The 20822-nt window shown below is 35.2% G+C and overlaps 1 protein-coding gene across 2 annotated transcripts in view; it reads right to left on the bottom strand.

Moving 5' to 3' along the window:
• The window catches only part of LOC130664264 (Krueppel-like factor 3), a 213761-nt gene that overhangs the window by 111228 nt on the left and 81711 nt on the right, over nucleotides 1-20822 (bottom strand). For both annotated transcript variants that reach the window (XM_057464138.1, XM_057464140.1), the window contains one exon: nucleotides 6317-6485. In XM_057464138.1, the coding sequence (XP_057320121.1) occupies nucleotides 6317-6485 (169 nt within the window). The remainder of the gene's footprint in view (nucleotides 1-6316; nucleotides 6486-20822) is intronic.

Here is a 20822-nt window from a genome sequence, read left to right as displayed (position 1 = left end):
GAGTGGAAGAGATATACCTGGGCAGCGAAGGTCACAGGGCTAAGGCACTTCTCACGCCCTCGTGCAGCCTCTTGGGATCATCTCACTCACTTTTCTCGGATACCCATGTACACAACATCTACCCATACGTATTTCTTAACACGGGCGATTAGTATATAAGCTTAATTGCTGTTAACATGTGTGCGTGATCATGGGCATTGATCATCTCCTCGCAGTCTATATCTTTACAAAGGGATAAGAGTATTATACATACACATCCTCAGCCTCAGCCACATCTACATCTACATCTACATCTGGATCTCCATCTATATACATGATACACTTAGTAACGCTCTCATTTCCTACGGCAATGTACGTTTTCAATGCAGACTTTTATGTTTTTCTGCTGTTGATGTTGCTGTTGCTGTACTTCCTGATGACTAATGTCATGGAAGGATAAATGCTGCACAAAGTACAGTGTGGGAAGTTAAATTAAGTTGAATTGTAACGAGAAATATCCTGGGGAGAAACCCAATAGTTTATTAGATAGACAAATCTCAAACTGTGTGCGTGTGCATACGTCACTTGACAAATCGCCCGATCACTCTTAGCGACACCCGCCCCCGTTTACTCTCAAACGATCAATGCAACTATTTTTCTGTGAAGAAACTCGTTACTCTAATTAATGACACCCAGTCTAGCGAACTGAACTGTATAGATATTGACGTGGGCTCGCCACTTGCCAGCAATTCGTCACAGTTTCTTCAATAAGCTTTCCTCAGTCTCGTTGATCTCCTCACCTCTTTCTCTCCTCCTTATTCTTATTTTCCTTCTTCCTCATCCTTATCCTCATCCAACATTTTCAAAAGCATCACTATTATTGCCATTTATTATATTTTTTGTTAATAATTATTATAAAGGCATTACATCTCGAGTCGTGATTTATGTTATCTCGTGCGCAATTATTAATTCCATCCTATACCTCGTGCTACAGGATGATAATCAGTGTCATATTAAATGAGTATAGCTTTTCATGATTATAAATACTCGAACTAAAAAAATAACCATTTTTATCTCGATTATTTTTCTTACAGCTCAACTAGTCGTACCAACTTGTTGCTTTTACTCGTTAATTTATTAATGTGCGTATCTTATCAATCGATAGATGTATAATTAAGATGCTCCGGGCATCCATGCATATTATTTCATTATTATTATTGACATACCAAAGAACGTTGTACGTATTTATAATAATCATTAATTCTTTGAATCGAGTAATTAAGTTCTCTTTGTTTTTTTCTTCCTCTACAATTACTATGTAATTTTTATAATTTATTACTCATTATTTTATATTTTTTTTATCAGATTATGTAAAAATATCACACGCAAAAAAATGAATTATAAAAATTAGTAATTGACAACTAAAAATTTATAATGTGGTCACAGTTTAATATCATTGTAAACAGTAATTTCGTGGTTTTATTGAATATATTATAATAATCTTAATTTAAATATTGAAATTTGAAGTTTATATGTAAATAAATGATGTTACAAGTAATAGAAATTACTGTTTGATAGATAAAAAAATGAAATTATAATAATTTAACGTTACAGCTTCAACATTCGATTTTTGAAACATTTAAGTTTATAGTAAAGAAGTAATAAAACATTCAGTATGATAAATAAAATTTTCAATGTCGAACAATTGATTTTATGTACAACGGTATATAATTATTACTTTCTTCAAATTGTCAAAAAGTATATCTTAAGCGCATCAGTTTTTATAGTTTCAAACAACAAAATTTCACTTGTGTTTGTAAGCTTTTAATGTATATGAAAGAATTATACAACACTGAAAAAAAAGTATGTCCCACGCTTATAAATTTAAGTGATATCGCAATATTTGGTATTGCGAATATACTTATACCAAATATAAGTCTCAACGCAATATTTTGAAGCACTACACTTAAACTCGTTTAAGTCATACTCTTAAACCGAGTTTTAGCGGCACCGCAAAACTCATATCAGCACTACACTCAAATTCTTACACTCATAAATTCACAGAATTAGAAAAGAAAGCTTATGGAATTAAATATTGCTATAGATTAAAGAAATGACAATAAACCCAAATAGTGATAATACTTGATGATAGGATGATAAATTCTACTTGGTTAATTTATTTTTCACCAATGAATCCATAAATGATTGTTTTTAATTCCAATTATGTAAATAATCCTATTAATGCTCTTCAGAACAATGTATAGGCTAAAGGTATAATATAAACACGGGGAAAAAAGATGCAAAATACGCGCCGAGTCTTACGCGGGAATTTTTTTTATTATACTTTTTGGACTTGCTATAGTATCGTACGGAAAATATAAGTCACTCACTTAAACAGAGTATTGCGATAATACTTAAACTTTTTTATATCATATTCGCAATACCAATTCATTAAAAAAGTGTATACCAATAGGAATTAAACTTTTTTTCAGTGTAAAGTATTAATGATGCGCGGCTATATCTATATGGCAAGATCACGTATTTTATCATTTCAAACAATAAAATTTGAAGACCAAAAGTGACTATTTTTTTTTTTTCATATCAATATATTTTAGAGAATCATTCTTATACTTTTTCGCTTTCAATATTATATTCTTTATGAATTACCTTCTTTGATGTGGGTTTACGGTTCAAACAATAAAAATCAATTGAAAATCCGACTACAATTTATCATTTTTTTTTTTTTTTGCGTGCATACTTTGTTTATGGATAACGTGGCGATAGGTTTGAACGGTCTCAAGTGAGCTGCGATCGAGTTATTTAGAAATGTATATATGTACGTCCAAGTAAATGCTTAGATGTAAAATAAGAAGCCGATACGAGTGTAGAGGATCTGAGAGTATATAGCTAAGCGGAGAGATGATATCTCTTGCGGTGTGCTCGAGGCGTGATATGACCACGTTGCCTATTGCTACCCGTCTTACGAGCGGGCACTCGAGTTTGCCCCACCTTGGCATAAACCCACTATATACTGAATACCCATACGATTTATCTCGATCGACTTCACCGAGATACTCATAATAATAACAATAATATAGAAGACTCCTTACCCAGCGGTTAGCTGTAGTTATACCGTTTCGTCGCTGGGTGGCGTAATGCTAGAGTCCTCTCGATTCTACATCCGCCCGATCGTATCTTTAAATCCTTGTAAGATAGTTTTGTTATTTTATAATTTATAATCACGAGGTAAACAGTCGTAGGAACCGAGTGACTTTCTAGTGATTTTAGTACAAAAGAAAAAAATATACGTATCTATATTATTATTTATCTAGATGTAGGTTTGAGTTAAAGTCAGTCACTCTCTTTCCAGGCTGCTCATCGAGAAAATTAAAAGCGCATGCAATTAATCAAAGACAATCAAAGTCTGGGAGCGTGAACACAAGTCAACTCCCAACAATGTTACTGCTATCTGTCATATTATCTTCTCGCGATAAAGTTAATAAGAATGAACTTAATAAAAATACAATAATAATAATAGTTATAAGGTGTAAAATATAAAGAACGCCCACATGAATAAATATATGTGGAAAGATAATATTATATATTGTTAGAAAAATAAAATATACTTTTGTTACGGATATATGTGAGTTTTGTTTAAAAAATATAATATAGACGTACGAGGTTGCCGTCCTTATTCTTATCGTACCTTTCTATCCGTGCGATTTAACAATTCATTGATACTTTACACTATGATTAATAGCAACGATGGTTTAGACTAACAAATAGTCGATGTGTGTGTGCACGTGTGTGTGTGTATTAATTTTTAACAATTGTTAGCAACGTCTCTATACGCTTTCACTGGAAGACTAGACGCGGCGGCGGATTTATAAACTAAAAAAAAAAAAGTAACATTCATCTCTCGACAAAGGGGTATACCCGACTGAGGATTTCCCGTTTGTTCGTGGGAAGGACCGTGGTGGCTCATTGTAAACGGGCCTCGCCTCCGCGGGATTAATCTCCAACAACTTTACGAGAGTCCACGAGCTCTCGTGATGAATTCCCTCTTCATTTTTTTCAGTCAACTCTATTTATATACACATTTATTTAGACGAGCTTTGTCCTAAAAATAATTGTTCCTCGCCAGTGAAATTTCAATACCATTAGAAAATGAAAAAAATGAATATAACAAATAAATAAATAGTTGGAGTCGACTTTACAAAAGAGAACAGTAATTAATCCTTCAACTTTCTTACAAAGAGTAATTACTGTTTGAAAAAAAACTATTTTTAAGTATTTTTTTTTTTTTTTTACCGAACATAAATTATGAAATTTTACAACTGAGAAGTAAAAAAAAATTACCGTTTATGTAAAATTAAAATTTTGATACATTTTGATGAAAATTATAAACCGACGGACGTTGAGTAAAATAATCACAGACTGTGTAAGGCGGCGGCTTAGCGGTTTTATTTTTGATTACGTCACGACGGATATTGAAGCCGATCTCCAAAAGACCCGAGACCACGTATAAGGTATTGACGTACGATAGGAATTTTCCGACAGTCAGGACGATCGAGGCTGAAAGTTTTAAATTTATTGCCGCTCCAAGATATATAGAAGAGTCTTTGGAAGCGTTATATCCTGTCCTTATTGACAAGTAGGTTCCCAGAGACCAGCTATAGATAAATATATATGCACAAAGACATATATTTCTATTAAATGTATGAACAGGTAAACAAGCAGATGTCGCTGGAGCGAATCGAGTGGAGTTAAATATCTGGCTATCTCAACGGGAATCGGTTATTTGCGGGAAAACAATAGAATGTCGAGAGGGATGGAGCTTAGAGAGGCGGCGAGAGGTGAAGGGATATCGGATCGAGGTGTTCTCTCTCTGGCTTGAGACGTGAGATATACGTCTCGGTCATCCGGGTCTATCTGCGTGGTTTTCTCCTGGGGAATGTCAACAGTGCCTTTGCAAGCTTACCGAGAAACGGCCCCCTCGAAGCCGTTCCGGCTCATGTTCCACCTGTGCACCTGTTCTCGGATGGTGTGCCGAGTTGGTTTGAGATATTCGACGTGGAACAAGCGGAGGAGAAAGAATTAAAGTGAGAAGTACTATGGAAAGAAACTATACTGCGGGTAAAAAGAAGAATAAGTTCTGTTGAAGAGGGATAAGAAGAAGAAGTAGAAGAAGAAGCAAAAGCAGAAGAGTTGGCGGATAGTGTAGAGGTGAAGAAGACTCTTGAAACAGGTGGAAACGCGTTTGAAAAAGACACACTGCCTGAATAGCAACCAGTGACGAGGAATTTTATTTTTTATTTCTTTTCCTTTTGTACTCAATGGCTCCACATCACTGCAGTAGAACACGAAGAAATTCACCAAGCGAATGTCGAAAAAAACAAAAAGATCGACGAGATTAATCGCGGAATTGGAGATATGCGTGGATTTTGGTTTCTCTTTGGCTAATTCAATTCTATTTTATTATACCGTAAGAGTCCATAATGTTTTAAATCTTGTTATTTCTTCTTTCTCTTGCTGCTGCTGTTGTTGTTGTTATTTATTTTGTTTATTCTTTAGTTGTAAATGTTGTTGTTTTTTAGTTAATTTATTTTTTACGTCTACTCTGCTCAGCTACACGGGAATAATTCGCCTTTGTGGAATTTTAATCTGCGGAACACAGAGCGAGGTTTACCTCGGGCAAACGAATAACGATCGTTACTTACACACGGGGTACATTACGCAGACAATTACCACGTTCAGTTAACCAGGTGAAAGTTACTTTACGCTTAAATTGGGCCTCTAATCTACTCCATTCTAACGCAGTATTTTTTAAAACAGCATTTAATAACGGGTGTGTGCCTTTTCTTTCACAAAGTCTACTGTTTTTTATTTTTTTATGTACCGACCATTTGTTAGTTTGCCAATTATAAAATAAATTTGACAAATTGATTTTATAATTGGCTTGAAGAATGATAGTGATCATAATAATAATAATCACAATAGAAATAGAAATAAAAATAAAAATGATAATAATTTAAAATTATAAAAAACAATTATAATAGCAGCAATAATTGATGATTAAACATTTCGGTCACGAAGTCGTTAACCTGTGTTTAATCAATATTCCATGCATGCAAAAACTGGACACCCGTGACCCGTGATGTGACCTTTGTGAAAACCGCACGACTGTTGAATAATTACGGAGAATTTTCACATCAGAGAGTTTGAGCTACAGCTATCTTTCTGGTAGATATCTAGCTAGCGACCCTACCATACCTAGTACGAGCTACAAATACATCTACATAAATATAAATACATATATATGTATAAAAGCACTCACCAGTAGACGGGCAGATCGGCAGCGGTGTGGGTGTTGTCGACGGCGATGGAATCCTCCTGGCCGAAGCGGTAATTAATGCTGCCGCTGGACTGTAACGAGGCACCTGCAAAACAACCGGAGTCTTCACCGACAGGTCCACGGGTTCAAGCTGCACTGGCGGTCCCGCCGCCTGCAAAAGCAAAATCACAATCCGTTAAAAATTGCTAAGAAAAAAAATGCACGGCGAGAAAAATCTCGTCAAAACAACTGAACATTTCGTTACTACAGCTATACTCTTTATAGTCAAATTTTTTTACGATATTCTGTACAGTCATTTTCAAGTATCGTCGCAGCGTAACGTCAAATTGGCAATACTATTGTCATTATAGGTATCCGAAGAAATGCTGATAAGACAATCTTGTAGATACTTTTAGATAAAACAAAATATGTGTAAATTGAAAGATGTCAAGTTAAGAATACAGCCTCATTAACCATTTCATAATATGATATGTTTCAATATTCAGGCTCAGTAACTTGTATTGATTAATCAGTTGCTAACAATAATTTAAAAAAAAAAAATTCAAGAAATAATTTTATTGGTTAAAATACAAATACTAAGACATTTTTTAAAGCTGAAAATGTCAATCCGCGCTTGATATAAATCTATTAATTATAACAAAGCAAAAAAAATTATCTGGAAGCATTAAAATTTTTTTACATTGGAAAATAATTATTAAAATCAGTCCGTAAAAACTATTGTGATTATACAATAGGTACACATCCATTTTAATTAGATTATCTCAATTATAATAACCGAAAAGCTCGTTAATTACTAATAAAAAATATGTGACACGACGCTCACAAAGGATTTTTGATGGTTAGATTGACATTTGCCTAACTGCGCAAGTTTCACGTTCTTAATCAACGCTGTTACGATCCATCGTATTGTCAATATAACGATACGAATACGCATAATGACAAAACGATAACCTATTTTGTCAAAATAACTGAATCTCGATGGCAACTTTTCGGAGTATGGCTCAAATTAAGATATGAACTCTCATTCAAGGACAAACATTGAATAGTTTATTTAACGATACTATAAATCATTAAAATCAATAAGGATGTTGTTAAATTATCTATACGTGTTGGAATAATTAACAAATGAATAGTTATTGTCACAATCAACTGTTTGACTATACTTTGAATCGCTAAAATGACAAAATTTTTCTCGCCGTGCATGGGCATTTGAAATATCATTTTTATTGTTGTTGTTGTTATTGTTATTGTTTGATAAGAGCTTCTAGGGAAGCGGCAGAAATATTTTCTCAGTTATTAAAATAAAAACGTGATAGCTACAGGACAGGGTCCAGTGTAAGCAAATGCAAATGATTGTTCCCGCGAAGAATCTGACGAAACGTGGGAATGTTTAAGCGCGCGGAGGGCGAGCCACCTGTCATACGACTAAATAAATGGATCGAGTCGTGGTACACGATATAAACAGCTAATAATGCAATGCTGCTGGTGAGTCGTTTGTAGATGCCGGAGGCTACTGTCGAGTGTGTGACAATCACAAGTCGTGTTTACAGAATATCGATCTTGTCGATAGATGCTTTCTTATACTATACCACTAGTGTATGCCGTCCAAGATCTACACTGACACCCAGTTACTCTTCTACCAATTATGATACATCTTGAGCATAAGCCGATGTTGCTCGCTGACAGAGATATGCTTAATAATGTCCGATCTTTTCATCTGTCTTATTTATATTCAACTGTCAACGTTAAAATATCTTGAGAAATTATTTTATCAACACTATCCATTATTTATTTTTTATCGTCGTAAAGTCCTTGAAAAAGAAAAAAAAAACTCGCACATGCAATAATGTGCTGTTATTAAATAGCAATAAAATAAAAAATAATAGCACACCTAAAGTGATAAACTGATAATTATAATTTCGATTTGCATTTATAAATATAATAGTTTATAAAATTGAAAGATTATAGAGTAGTTTTATTCATAACACCTGAGTGGGAGCCAACCGCGATCCTCAATAATAATAAAAAGGAACTGCGCATAACAGGTAATGAGCCTATCCACGTAATAACGAGTAATTACCCGAACCGTGATCAATCCCGCTCGATAATTCTAAGCATACGCTCGGTTGATCCCGCAACAAAACCATAACACTTTATTATCATATGTTATTTTTCATTATTTCTCTATTAGCGTCCAACCTCAAAAGTTTTTTTATTCTTTTTCAAGATCGGAAGAAAATAAAACTTTATAATACTCCAATTCTGTAGGATACTGTTAGTAAACCAAATTTATTTACCACTTAATCCTTTTTTTGTCCACGATTTATGTTTCTGTTCAAGAGAATCACATTTTATATATATAGCGAGCCAATGATGCATTCGGAAAATAAAACCCGTATGGTTGATTTCTCATTACCAAAAGACTTGTGCTCTGATACACAGACGCAACTAATTGATGTATATATCCATCTTCTTTTATTATCATCGTTTCACAATTACAGCCCAATCGTAAGGTTTAAGTTTATGGCGCCCAAATATCCCGACGTCTTTCTTTGGTTAGTTCTTCTGTCTCGTTATACAGCTGGACGTAGATCCAGTTAATTCGACCAGCAATACACTTATATTGCAAGTGATACTGAAAAACCAACCGAACCTCGTTAAGCCGATTTCGACTCATAAAATTGTTAAGCGAAAATTTTGTTACCGCGTAAGAGCTTCTTTAAAAAAAAAAATTATTTTTTATCGTTCGTTATTTATCCAAAAAACACTTGTCTAGAACAACGAGTTGCTACTCGGTTGTCTGGTTAAATTCACCAGAACTGATGTCGAATAAAAGTTTTATAAAAATTCATTTTTAATGATCCATTGTCAGAAGACAAGATACTCGACTCTCTTGACTTCTCTCGAGACAACCAGATAGAAATTACATTTTGATATGCGCATTAAACATTGACGAGTACCAGAAACTGTTACTGTAACATCACCTTGTCTAACTTCTTGGTTTACTAAGACACGCCCGTCACAAGAATCCATTTATATAAATATATATATATTTATGTATATAAGGCAAGCCCCTGATCTTAGACGAGACATTTGAGTTGAGTAAGAGGTGCATCGACCGTTCTTCAACTCAAGACTTCGGTTAAATTAAGCTACGACAGATTTATCGTACACCCAACACTTCTGTCTCTTGTTCTTCATTTCCATCTTCGCCTTCATCTTCATCTTAGCTCTCATCCTTCATCTTCCATCTTTCATCCTCTAGCAGCACCACCGTTTCAACTTCCTCGTCCCTTCACAGCTCAGCTCGACTGACTTATCTCGTACCTCACCTCGTAAAGATGTCATTGATCATGATCAGAGTCTCTGAATATTACTCAGGTGTAACCACCGATGAGAAATATTTTTTCATTCATTTATATCTTCATTCCTCGGGATTTTTATTTACAATTCTTTGTGCACAAGACACTTTTTTTTTACAATAAAATTTGAGTATATAAATTAGCCAACAGCTCGCGAGATTAATGACCAACAAAACAAGAATTTTGTCGTAATGCAACTAATAAGTATACTCAATCATTAAATAATTAATGCCCAATACCAACAGAGCTGAAGCTTAAAAATTATCTCCATTATTTAACTTATTTATTAATATTATTTATTTCAGCTCGACGATTTAATAAAAAAAAAATTTCACTACAACAATATTTCGCAAGTTTAAAATAAAATATATTATTCCATTATAATCGTACCGTTGGTTTTGCTCTCTCTCAATTGAAAACCCGCGTGAGACGATGGGAGTCGAGACTTTGGAGCACCGCGTGCTCAATAAATTTCAACAAATTCAACACCAGGACATTAATCAAATTTCGTGTTCACTGTAAGCTCATAAGTACTCATATCTCATATATATATAAATATAAATATATAAAATGAAACTTATTCGGCAGCTACTAATTATCAGTTCATTAACTGTACAACAGACTACTTTATTGATTTAAATAAGAGTACCATGTCATAATTTGTACAGAATTATTACTCATTCATCTGTTGCTTATATATTTGTGTGTATGTGTATTTGACTGTATGTATTTTTTTAAATTGCATCAATATGTTGTTATTTTAACGAGTGTTATTGATACACAGATATTTAACGGAGGTAAGATTATTATAACTCAAGATAAAAATGATTACTTTGAATTACATAGTCTTCGTTATACAACACTCAACGGCGTCAGATAATCAATGAGTTTGCGGTAGTACATCAGAAGCCTCGAGATAAAAATTATTAATTTCGCATATTCATAAAATTAGGCAGAGCCACTGCTTTCACCTGTCGTATCTTTGGCATCAACTCCGCCTCCTTTTCGCCATTGTCCGATCACTGTGGTCTTGTTCTACTTTCCAGGATGTTATTATTCATAATCAAAAAAATATTCAATATTTTTAAGTATACACTTTATATTTATTCTCGTCAACACGCCGTATGAAAAATATAACATTTATTTCACAACATCCGTCGATAAATCATTTTAAATGAAAATTTTTTTTTATTGTAATTATGGATCGATATTATTCATTTAATTGATACTCTTCGGACATTAATAACATTATTATTTTTTAAAATATTATTTTTTAATTACTTTACTTTAACACCGGCTTGTATGGACAGATGAAATCTTTGGGAGTTCGAGATGACTGAGCTCAGGTCCAGAAGTGCTGATGTAAATTTTTCAATTTTGAGATTTTTGATTGACTGAGTAAGAAATATTAGTGAGATTCAAAATTATTTCCAATAGAAAAAAGAAGGGGTAAAGTTGGTCACAAAACCAATACTTCAAAAAATTTATTTTCACTGAAAGAAAATTATGGGAACTTTTGCTATGCATTATGGGAATAGTTCCCATAATGGTATAGGAATTGTACCCATACTATTATAGGGATGGTTCCCATAATATATGGGAATACTTCCTATACCAATATGGGAACCATTCCTATAATATTATGGTAATAGTTCCCATACTATTATAAGGATGGTTACCATAATATATGGGAATAGTTCCTATACCAATATGGGAACCATTCCTATAATATTATGGTAATAGTTCCCATACTATTATAAGGATGGTTACCATAATATATGGGAATAGTTCCTATACCAATATGGGAACCATTCCTATAATATTATGGTAATAGTTCCCATACTATTATAGGAACCATTCCTATAAATTATAGGAACCATTCCTATAAATTATAGGAACCATTCCTATAAATTATAGGAACCATTCCTATAATGTTATGGGTATCATTCCCATAATTATGGGAACTGTTCCGATAATTATAGGAATTGCTCCCATAATTTATGGTGATAATTCCTATGTTGGTATAGGAAAAAATTTTATAAAATTATGGGAACCGTTTCCATAATTTTCTTTCCGTGTTCTACTTTTTTTAAACCATCAAGCAATCGAAGAAAAAAAAACATCTATATGGGGTAAAATGGGCCCTCATAAAAAAATATTTAAAAAATTACTGTCAACTCATTACCTGAGCAAAAATTTTTATCCAAATATCAAAAAAAAAAAATCAGAGCCAGAAGATTTTTAAATTTTTGTCAAAAATTATTGTATGGTTGATTTTACCTCACTTCAAAACTTTCCCTATTTTAAATTTTAAGTTATTTCTTTCGTAATGACTGTAATGTGTAATAACACAAAATAAGACGAAATTTTTCAATAGACTAATTACGAGTCTTAGAAATGAAAGAGGAAATTAAAAACTGTACGAAGGTTGGGAAATTAATTTATAAATTGACAGGACTGTAGTAAAATGAGTTGTGTTGTAAGACGTAAGTTCTGTTAATAATTTTTAATCAGCCACGAAATACTTGAACTAGAAATAATTTCAGCCGTCAAAAAAGATTGATATCGATTGTTGTATAATTAAATAAACCCATTGATAAAAAAGAACCGAACGAAAATTATCGTGATATATTTTGCGTACATTAAATGCAATTATAATCAATACATCATATTTATATTCAATCATCGATGTAGCCTATGACGTGAAAAATGTTAAATCATTTTTTTTATGTCCAACACACGCTAAGTATATGCAGGAAGAAATAAATGCACGTATATATAAATATAAGTTATCAATAATCCATTACGAAAATACACAGAGAGAAATTACAATATTCATCATTGATAGATCCAAGTCAGCGAGAGCCAAGAAAGCGCAGCACCAGCTCTGCAGTTTGATCGGCTCAATAAATCAAACCTTGGAAATCTTATACTGCACTAGCCAAGAAAGAGAGAATAATTTTCCACGCCGTAAGATCTTACGATCGGAGATGAGGAAGCGCCGGACGTTCAATATCTACCGATGTGTATAATAGCCGAGGGTTTATTACGTTGGGATCCATACCAGCTGAAACGTCCAGCTCCAGCATTAGTCCCACCACCACCACCATCATCCCAAGCAAGAACTCTTCTTATTTTTATTTCCACTCAAGAGACGATTGAAAAGTACTGATTGATTAAGTGATTCTTGATCATAGGAATTGCCCGATAATTTTATTTATCAGCCGATCTGCTCTTATACCAGCAATTTAACTTTAAAATAAAATAAACCGCTAACTAATAATAATAATAACAGTAATAATAGTAAGTAAATAAAAATAAATATATGTGAATTATCGCATTAAAAATAAATTGGATACCGATGAATAAAAAAAAGTGAGAAAATACACGATCGAACGACCGATAGTACTAATGATCTTCAGCATGTTTAAAGATTAAATTAGTGAGAAAAAAAATAATTTAACAACTCTACTATACGCGCCCGATCTCATTAAATCACTACTCTACTCTCTACACATACATTTAATGGATGTTATTATTATTATCATTATTATTATTTATTTTTGACCTTACAATGTAAAAAATTTGCGTAGTGAATGCGGATTAAATCCAGAGTGTATGTGGAGCGGATGACTACGTATTTATTTAATCCCCTCAGAGTGAAATTCACTCCAAGAGGAAGTTTATTTTAATATTGAAACTCCGGTTTGGAGTAAAATTCACTTCTAAAAACACGGAAAAAAAATTGTAGTTCTAACCACGATATGGTAGTAAAACATTTGTAATTGTGAACCGGGTCGAAAAAATGAACTTCAATTATGATCTTGAAGTTAGCAGACAATTCAAAATTTTTTGATTTTATTTTGAACAATTAAATTTGAAGAAAAAAAAACTAAAAATATGCACATGTAGAAAATTTAAAAAACTACAGGTGCAATTTTTTTCTTCTGGTTTATCGTCTAAAAAAAATTCCAAAAATTATTAGACGTCTGCTAACTTCAGTATCATACTTCAATTCAAACCTCGAATTGCGGCTGCAAATGAACGTATTTCTGAACCTCATTTGAACCTCTATGCTGCGCTGATTTCCGTTTCTGCACTATAGAGGTTCTATTTTTCGACTAGGGCGAGTACTCCAATATGTAGTAAAGGATACTACATAAATAATACTGACTTTACTACTGTCTAAACATGCATTAGTGAAAATAAGTGAATATTCACTAATTCCAAGTGCAAACCGAACCACTAATTTCAAAAAGTAGTTCGGTTGGCACTCAGAACTAGTGAATATTCACTTATTTCACTTATTCATGTTTAGAGAGTACAAATGTGGTTGAGGTTATTTCAAGTTGAAGTTCCCGCACAAAAAAGTATATAAATGACATATATGTCCCATATAGCCGATACATTGATGCATATATGTCATATATATTTTTTTGTATGGGTTGGCATTTCTTTACTCCAACTTGTAGTAACCTCAACTACAGCTGCTGTAATTAAAACTCCAAATCAGAGTAAATGCAGATTTAAACAAAATCCAGTTCACTTCAAAATCACTCCGTTGGAAAAACAAACTTCCCTTTTACTCCGTATGCGCAGTGATTTTTTTCTCAAACTCCAGAACTCCAAGTTATGAAGTAAATTCGGATTTAAATAAAATCCGCAGTCATTCCCAATTTTTCACAGTCTATACAAATTAATTTTACGAAATAACTTTTTATTATTAAGTTATTACCACACATACTTATTAATTCCGTGTCTCAATTGACTAGACACATCGCCTGGGATTTATTTAAAATGATCTGATATTATTGAGCCAGGTATCTTGCGCATTAACTACACGACTAATAACTCGGAAAGCCAGATAATTATTTAACACATTGGTTGGTAATATATGTGGTTATACATTGGGTATTTGGAGGCAATAAAAAATAATTAGTCATAATTAGATGACAGCCAATAAATAGTAGTAAAAGTAATGCGTTAATTGAGCTGTTGGAAGTTTTGATAGGACACTACATATATTATGTATCATATATTATGGTATAAATATAATTATGCTACGTAATATATGTATGTGAAATATATATAAAGTTATTACAGTAATGATATTTAATTTTGACAGTCGTATATAGGAACGATAATGATCATTAAGTTGAAATAGGGACGTCAAACTCGAGCCAAGTCAATGAGAGTTTTAAATTGATCATAAGAAATAATCGTTGAGACGAGAAAGTTGATCGTATCGGACTTGACTAATAAAAAATATTATTTTGTTCAAGTTATTGAGTCGATTCGGTTTATTGTCTGGAGTTTTTACCCGTAAATAAATGCAAATGAGAGAGCCTTAATTACTAATTATAAGTAATTATCGGTTAATATAAATGTTATAAAATTTAATTCACCATTGAAATTAATTACTGACAGTTTTATAAATAAAACAAGTAATAATAAATATATATATGTGTATATTCCTGTTCTAATTACGTCAAGTTTAACGAGCTGGTGACAGGTTTAAGTTGTGATTCAACAACGCAAATTGTTATCGCGTTTTATAATACATACACTTGTACACTTTATTTCCCTCTGTGTTAAACAAATTAAATTTAATGAAACAAAATTGCGTGATCGTTTTGAAGAGTCTGGAGATAATTGACGTAAATCGAAACTCATTTTCATATCTTACACAATTTAATAATCCCTAGTTGCCGTGAAAAAAAATTATTTATAGTTGTGTGTGTGTGTACGTGTGTTACTAATGGACTGAAATAGGGACTATGTATTCAAATGAGAGTAATATTGATACTGTAGTGGTTGTTTAAGTGTCGAATTGATAAATTGTCTCATGGTGTAATGACCATCATCAATGTCCCGGAGATCAAGTTACGAAGAAGAGAGTCTGGTGATCGCGACGGCGGCGGCGGCGTTAAGTGACAAGCTCGTTCTTAGTTTACCAGATGTTTTAACCGGGCAAACTGTACGCGAATGCACGGCAAACGTGTGTTTACGAGGCAGGGGGCACTGCTCCATACTTGAGTACTTGAGAATCTTTCTCAACGCATTACGTTCATACATATATGTATATACATATATATGAACATAACAAGTAGTATTGGTAATAGTATTGGTATTGGTATTGGTATTGATGTTGGTGTTGGTGCATACTTTGAACCACTAGCTCAGCAAGACGACCGATGATAAATCACATGGACTCGCCCAACGCCTGCGCCGCCGTCAATTGCTATGTACTCCAACGACTTTTCTTTGGCTATGAAAAATGCTAGTAAAGATACTTGCTCTCCTTCAATAGCACAAGAGCCAACTAGATCGTTCTTCTAGATCCTATTGAAGACAGCTATCGTCTTAATAGCTCTTCGAGTGGTACTAAATCTTCGAAAAAATTTGAACAACTTTAATGAATAAAAAAGAACCGGAGAAATACCTCAAGATAAAATGTGTATGTATGAATTTATTTCTTATACATTTTATTCAGTAGTTTTTTAAGAAAGCTTCTTGTAACATCAAGCATTCTAAACAATTTTAACCCATGAGACGGCAATAAAATATGTAATTCACTATGTAACGGAATATATAATTTTATTAAATTCAGTCGACATTTTTTAAAAATGAATTGTAATATTGGAAAAATCGATTCAAGTAGCACGAGCTAACAGTAACTAACCTAGTGTAATAATTCAATATAGTATAAGAGTATGTGTGTGTATGAGAGGTAAAATGCAATAAAAGACACATCCAAGGCGTTGAGATTCAAAGACGTATAAGATCTGCACTCTTAATACTTTGAACGGTATATAGCAAGACAAATGGCAGATGTTACATCTTTCTGGTTGCTTACGAGCAAACACCTGACTCGGCACGTTTTCGCATTGAAAAATTCCCTGGCTTTTATGGCCGACGCTTTTTATTTTCCATCTATTCTATTCTATTTAACGTTTTTTTTTCCATGTTCTATTTAAAGCCATGCTCAGCTCTCAGGAGTTATTTGTAAGCAAATCGGTTAAATATTTGTAGGAATGATAAAAAAATAATTATATAAATTATTTTTATTGTGGTTATAATAAGCATGAGAAACATGAGTGAACAAGGAATCCCAAAGTAACATGTATCAGAAATGTGTCGTGGGTTGCGTGTGAATAGACACGAGATCAACGCCTTCGTCTGGTTATGTCGCGTCTGTAATTCTTGAGGAAACAATCGAAACCGAGTGCCGAGGGAAAAAGAGGTAAGACGAGACTTTGTGTCTGTCTGTCTGTCTGTTTGTTTGTTTGTTTGTTTGCTATTTTTATTTTTCTTTCCTTTATTCTTACCTACCCTCACACTTGTATTGTGCATCCAGAAGTACTTGGCCAAGAGATACTCGTCGTCGACGTCGAGGTAGTTATAAGAAGAGCTGGTAGGTACTGAGTGTGCAGAAAGACCGCATCGTGCCACACCTTGCCGAGTGTAACGATCGTGCGAAATAAATGTAAATTTGCGAACGCCATGAGTAAAAAAATACGGATGAGGATAGCTATTGTGGGAATCACACGCGATATTGTTGGAGGCGTTGAGATACATCATTCGAGTGTGAACAAAGACAATAAAATAATATGGCAGTCTAACTAACTACATGAAGACAATTCGTAGTTAAAATGTCACTTTAAAATAACATCTTGTTTATATGTCTTCTATAACTTTTATTCTAATGAATTCGTTAAAATTAACGTCGTTCTCAGCGAGGAATTCCAATAACAACAGCAGCAACAACGAGACAACATATTTGTTGGTAATATTTCAAAAAGTCTTTCTTCATTGCGGAAGTTGCTGTTGTTGTTGGTGCCGTAGTTGAAACATGGTACAGGTTGGTATTAACCAACTTAAGGAATTCACGATAAGTGACGATGTAATTCGTAGCTATGTTGTTCTCATCATAATCATCATCAGGGATTTTCACACAAGAATTACGATGCGTAGGTAAGATGCGGGGATTAACGATACGCAAATGACCTCTGGACCCTGGATGTCAAGTGCGATCTACCTCGCGGGCTGGATATTCACGAGCACGTTCCTCTATCCGCTGTTCCTCAGGAGGTCCCTCGACACCGGGGAAGCGCAAATAAAAGAGGATGAGCAAGATAAAAAGTTAACAACTAAACAAGAGGAGATGAAAAAAACAGAGAATGGGTAAAAAAAGAGGAAGGCTGGTCATAGGGCGTGCGCCTACTCCAACGCGGACACGTTGTCGTTCCCGTTATCGCACGGTGCTGATCGCGATACGCTCGTGGCGGCATCACCTTCTTATTCTTGTATACGGGGGAATATTCCCAAGATGGTAGTGACCGCCGCATCTGCCGATGTCGTCGATCGATACCTACTTTTCTATAGTCGTCTATACTTGGGTGTATATATAGATATACAAGTGTGTAATACATATGGGCTGAACTTGGCCTGAGGTGGTTAAGGTGGTTGTTATATACCGGCGATGGTAATAAAAAAGAATAGGTTATAGACAAACGTACAAAAGAAATGTCTGTTTGAATGCAAGAGGCGGCTAGAGAGCTCGATACACAATAGATATAAAACATCAATCGCCCACGCACGGTCACTGTTGAAACATATATATGTATATACAACACCCGGTTAATATAATAAAACAAAGAACTGAGAACGATCAATAACACACAGATGGGTATTGCCGATTTAGAGCGGATTCTCGATGAGCAAGGTGCGGAGACGGCGCATTCATTTGCGATGAGGTAATGGCTAAAAAGATAGAAAGAATTTTAAAAACATAGTATATAGGAGAACAGAACAGAGAAACTGGTAAGGCTATTTTGCGATGGAATTCCGACTGAACGGTCGAGAGGATAGATGTCATAGTGACGCGATCGCGCCATTGAAATCCCTCTTAATTAGAGGCGGAGTGAAGTTGCGACTGGCCGGTGATACGCATCCCAAGTGACTTTAACCTGTTGCAGGTGAACTGGTGGGTACACTCCAATGATCATTCTTGATACTGAGGAGTCGGTCTTTCTCTCTCTGGGGAGCTTAACTCTCCCGCGCTAATCTCCGTAAGTGGCGAGTAGTGCCGGAGCACGAGCAAAGCTGCTGGTTCTGCTTCTGGAGTCTCATCGTGCATGTATACACTGATCCCACAATCCCACAGTCTGTCGAAAGGTTTGCCTTTAACGGACACCCGTTGAGGAACACGACGATGGTCTCCTCGAGTGCAGAGAGCAAGATAGAAGGTTGTGACCAAGCGGCCGTGTTGTCTTGTGTGCCGAGTCCAGATATATATATAGGTATTTATCAGTAGAGAAACCAAAGAATGAGTCCCGGGGATTCCGCGGCTGCCGAAGAGAATCCTCCGGACGACGGCTTTGGAATTCCAACTATCGGAAGCAATCGCGAATATCCCTGTGCAATAATTTAAGTCCGCTGTTTCCCCTCTTTTTTTAACAGACCAAGTGTGTACTTCCTCATGAGAGTGTTGCCCATGGTAAAAACACACACAAATCCAGCACACATATATACATATTTATATAAGTAGGATTGTGTGCCGGCAGCAGGTTGCACACGACGAGCAAGTCGTAGAAAACGCCGGGACAGAAGTGTTGGTGTCACATGGAGAAAAGATTGTGATTCGATGCATACACAAGTTTGTGAAGGAGAAAGAATACACAAAGCCCATGAGGACGAGGACGACGCGTTGGTATTGTTGTTGTTGCCGGTTGCGCTTGCGTCTGTACCGTTACATAGTAAAGCCGATAGGCCCGACCACGACGTTGGAAAAATGTCGATCGCGTAAGAGGGAGATGGGCTCGGATATTTATTGAGCCAGGTCCTACAGGTTTAATCTGAGAAAAGAGATGAGAGAAACAGCAACCAGCATCCAGCAAACTCTGCCAGGAAATCTTTCGCGCGCATTACAGTAAAGATACTTGTATTATCCATACGTGTATCAGTGTGTGAGTATGTTTAGTATATAATATGAGTATTAGGTTGTGTGGGTGCGTTCGCGACGATGAGCGTGCTGATGCACATGCTGTTGTAAACTTTCTACGTCCGTCTTGAGGATCCTTCAACCCCGAGGACCTTTGCTCCTTCTCTACGCGGCGCTTGACCCCAGGCCACGAACGGTACACTCCGGTTCCCTATGACCTCTTCGTGTGATTCCGATTGCTTTCGTATCGTGCTGCTGAGTACTACCGACATTTTCATATTTTTCACGCATATATATGTATATATATATATATACCTTTTGTAACTTAGAATTTATGATCATTGTAATTAAATATCATTAAGAGCTGATCTATAAAAATTTAAATGCAATCTCGAGCTGTAACTTGCGTTGAGAAACCCAGTGCAAGTTAAATTGTCCATCTGCCCACGTAGATCGTTACTCGTGTTGCTATCAGTGGCCGATGAACACTTCTCTTCAGCTGATGACCATGCACTAGAATAAAAGACACTTTTACGATTGCCCGCGGCAGCATTGCACGTACCAACAAGCCCCAAGCTCTGAATGAGCGATCTGTTGCCGGATAAATCGAACTTTGACGCCTCAGCTTACCTAGTACGATAAGAAGAAAGGGAATAACTCTTTCGAACGAGTCTAAAGAAGAAGACGAAGCAGAAGCAGCAGCATCTAGTGGTGGCGGCGACGCTGCTGATCGTATTCCCAGGCTTCTCAACTCTTTGGCTATTCTTTATTTTTAATCTCATGGTCGTTACACTGTAATTCGCTTTCTTTCCTTCTCCTCAACAGTTCTCTGTCACTCTATCATCCGGCATTTGCGGCCTCATTTCCTTCTTGGAAACCAGCATCAGCCAGGAGATACACCCTATGCAGAAGATTGTCCGAGACTGTATATATATGTATATATAAATATATATATGTCTATGTACGATACGTAATGCCAGGGTCGGTGGTACGTGGCGATATAATATCTTGGACTGTTGAACAGGAGCAAACGCCGTATAATGTGTATATAGATATAGACAACATGAAGAGCAGCTAGAGGAGCAATGGAGAGCGAGATTAGTTCCGATTGCTTCTGGCATCGAGAAGGGTATTACTGCTAGTTCTCGGTCAGGCATTGATCCCTGACTGGCTTCTGGCCGTT

Source organism: Microplitis mediator, chromosome 2 (genome assembly GCF_029852145.1).
Source record: "Microplitis mediator isolate UGA2020A chromosome 2, iyMicMedi2.1, whole genome shotgun sequence".
NCBI classification, from domain to species: domain Eukaryota; kingdom Metazoa; phylum Arthropoda; class Insecta; order Hymenoptera; family Braconidae; genus Microplitis; species Microplitis mediator.
The sequence above is the reverse complement of the archived record's forward strand: the minus strand, read 5'-3'. Positions and strand labels throughout refer to the sequence as shown.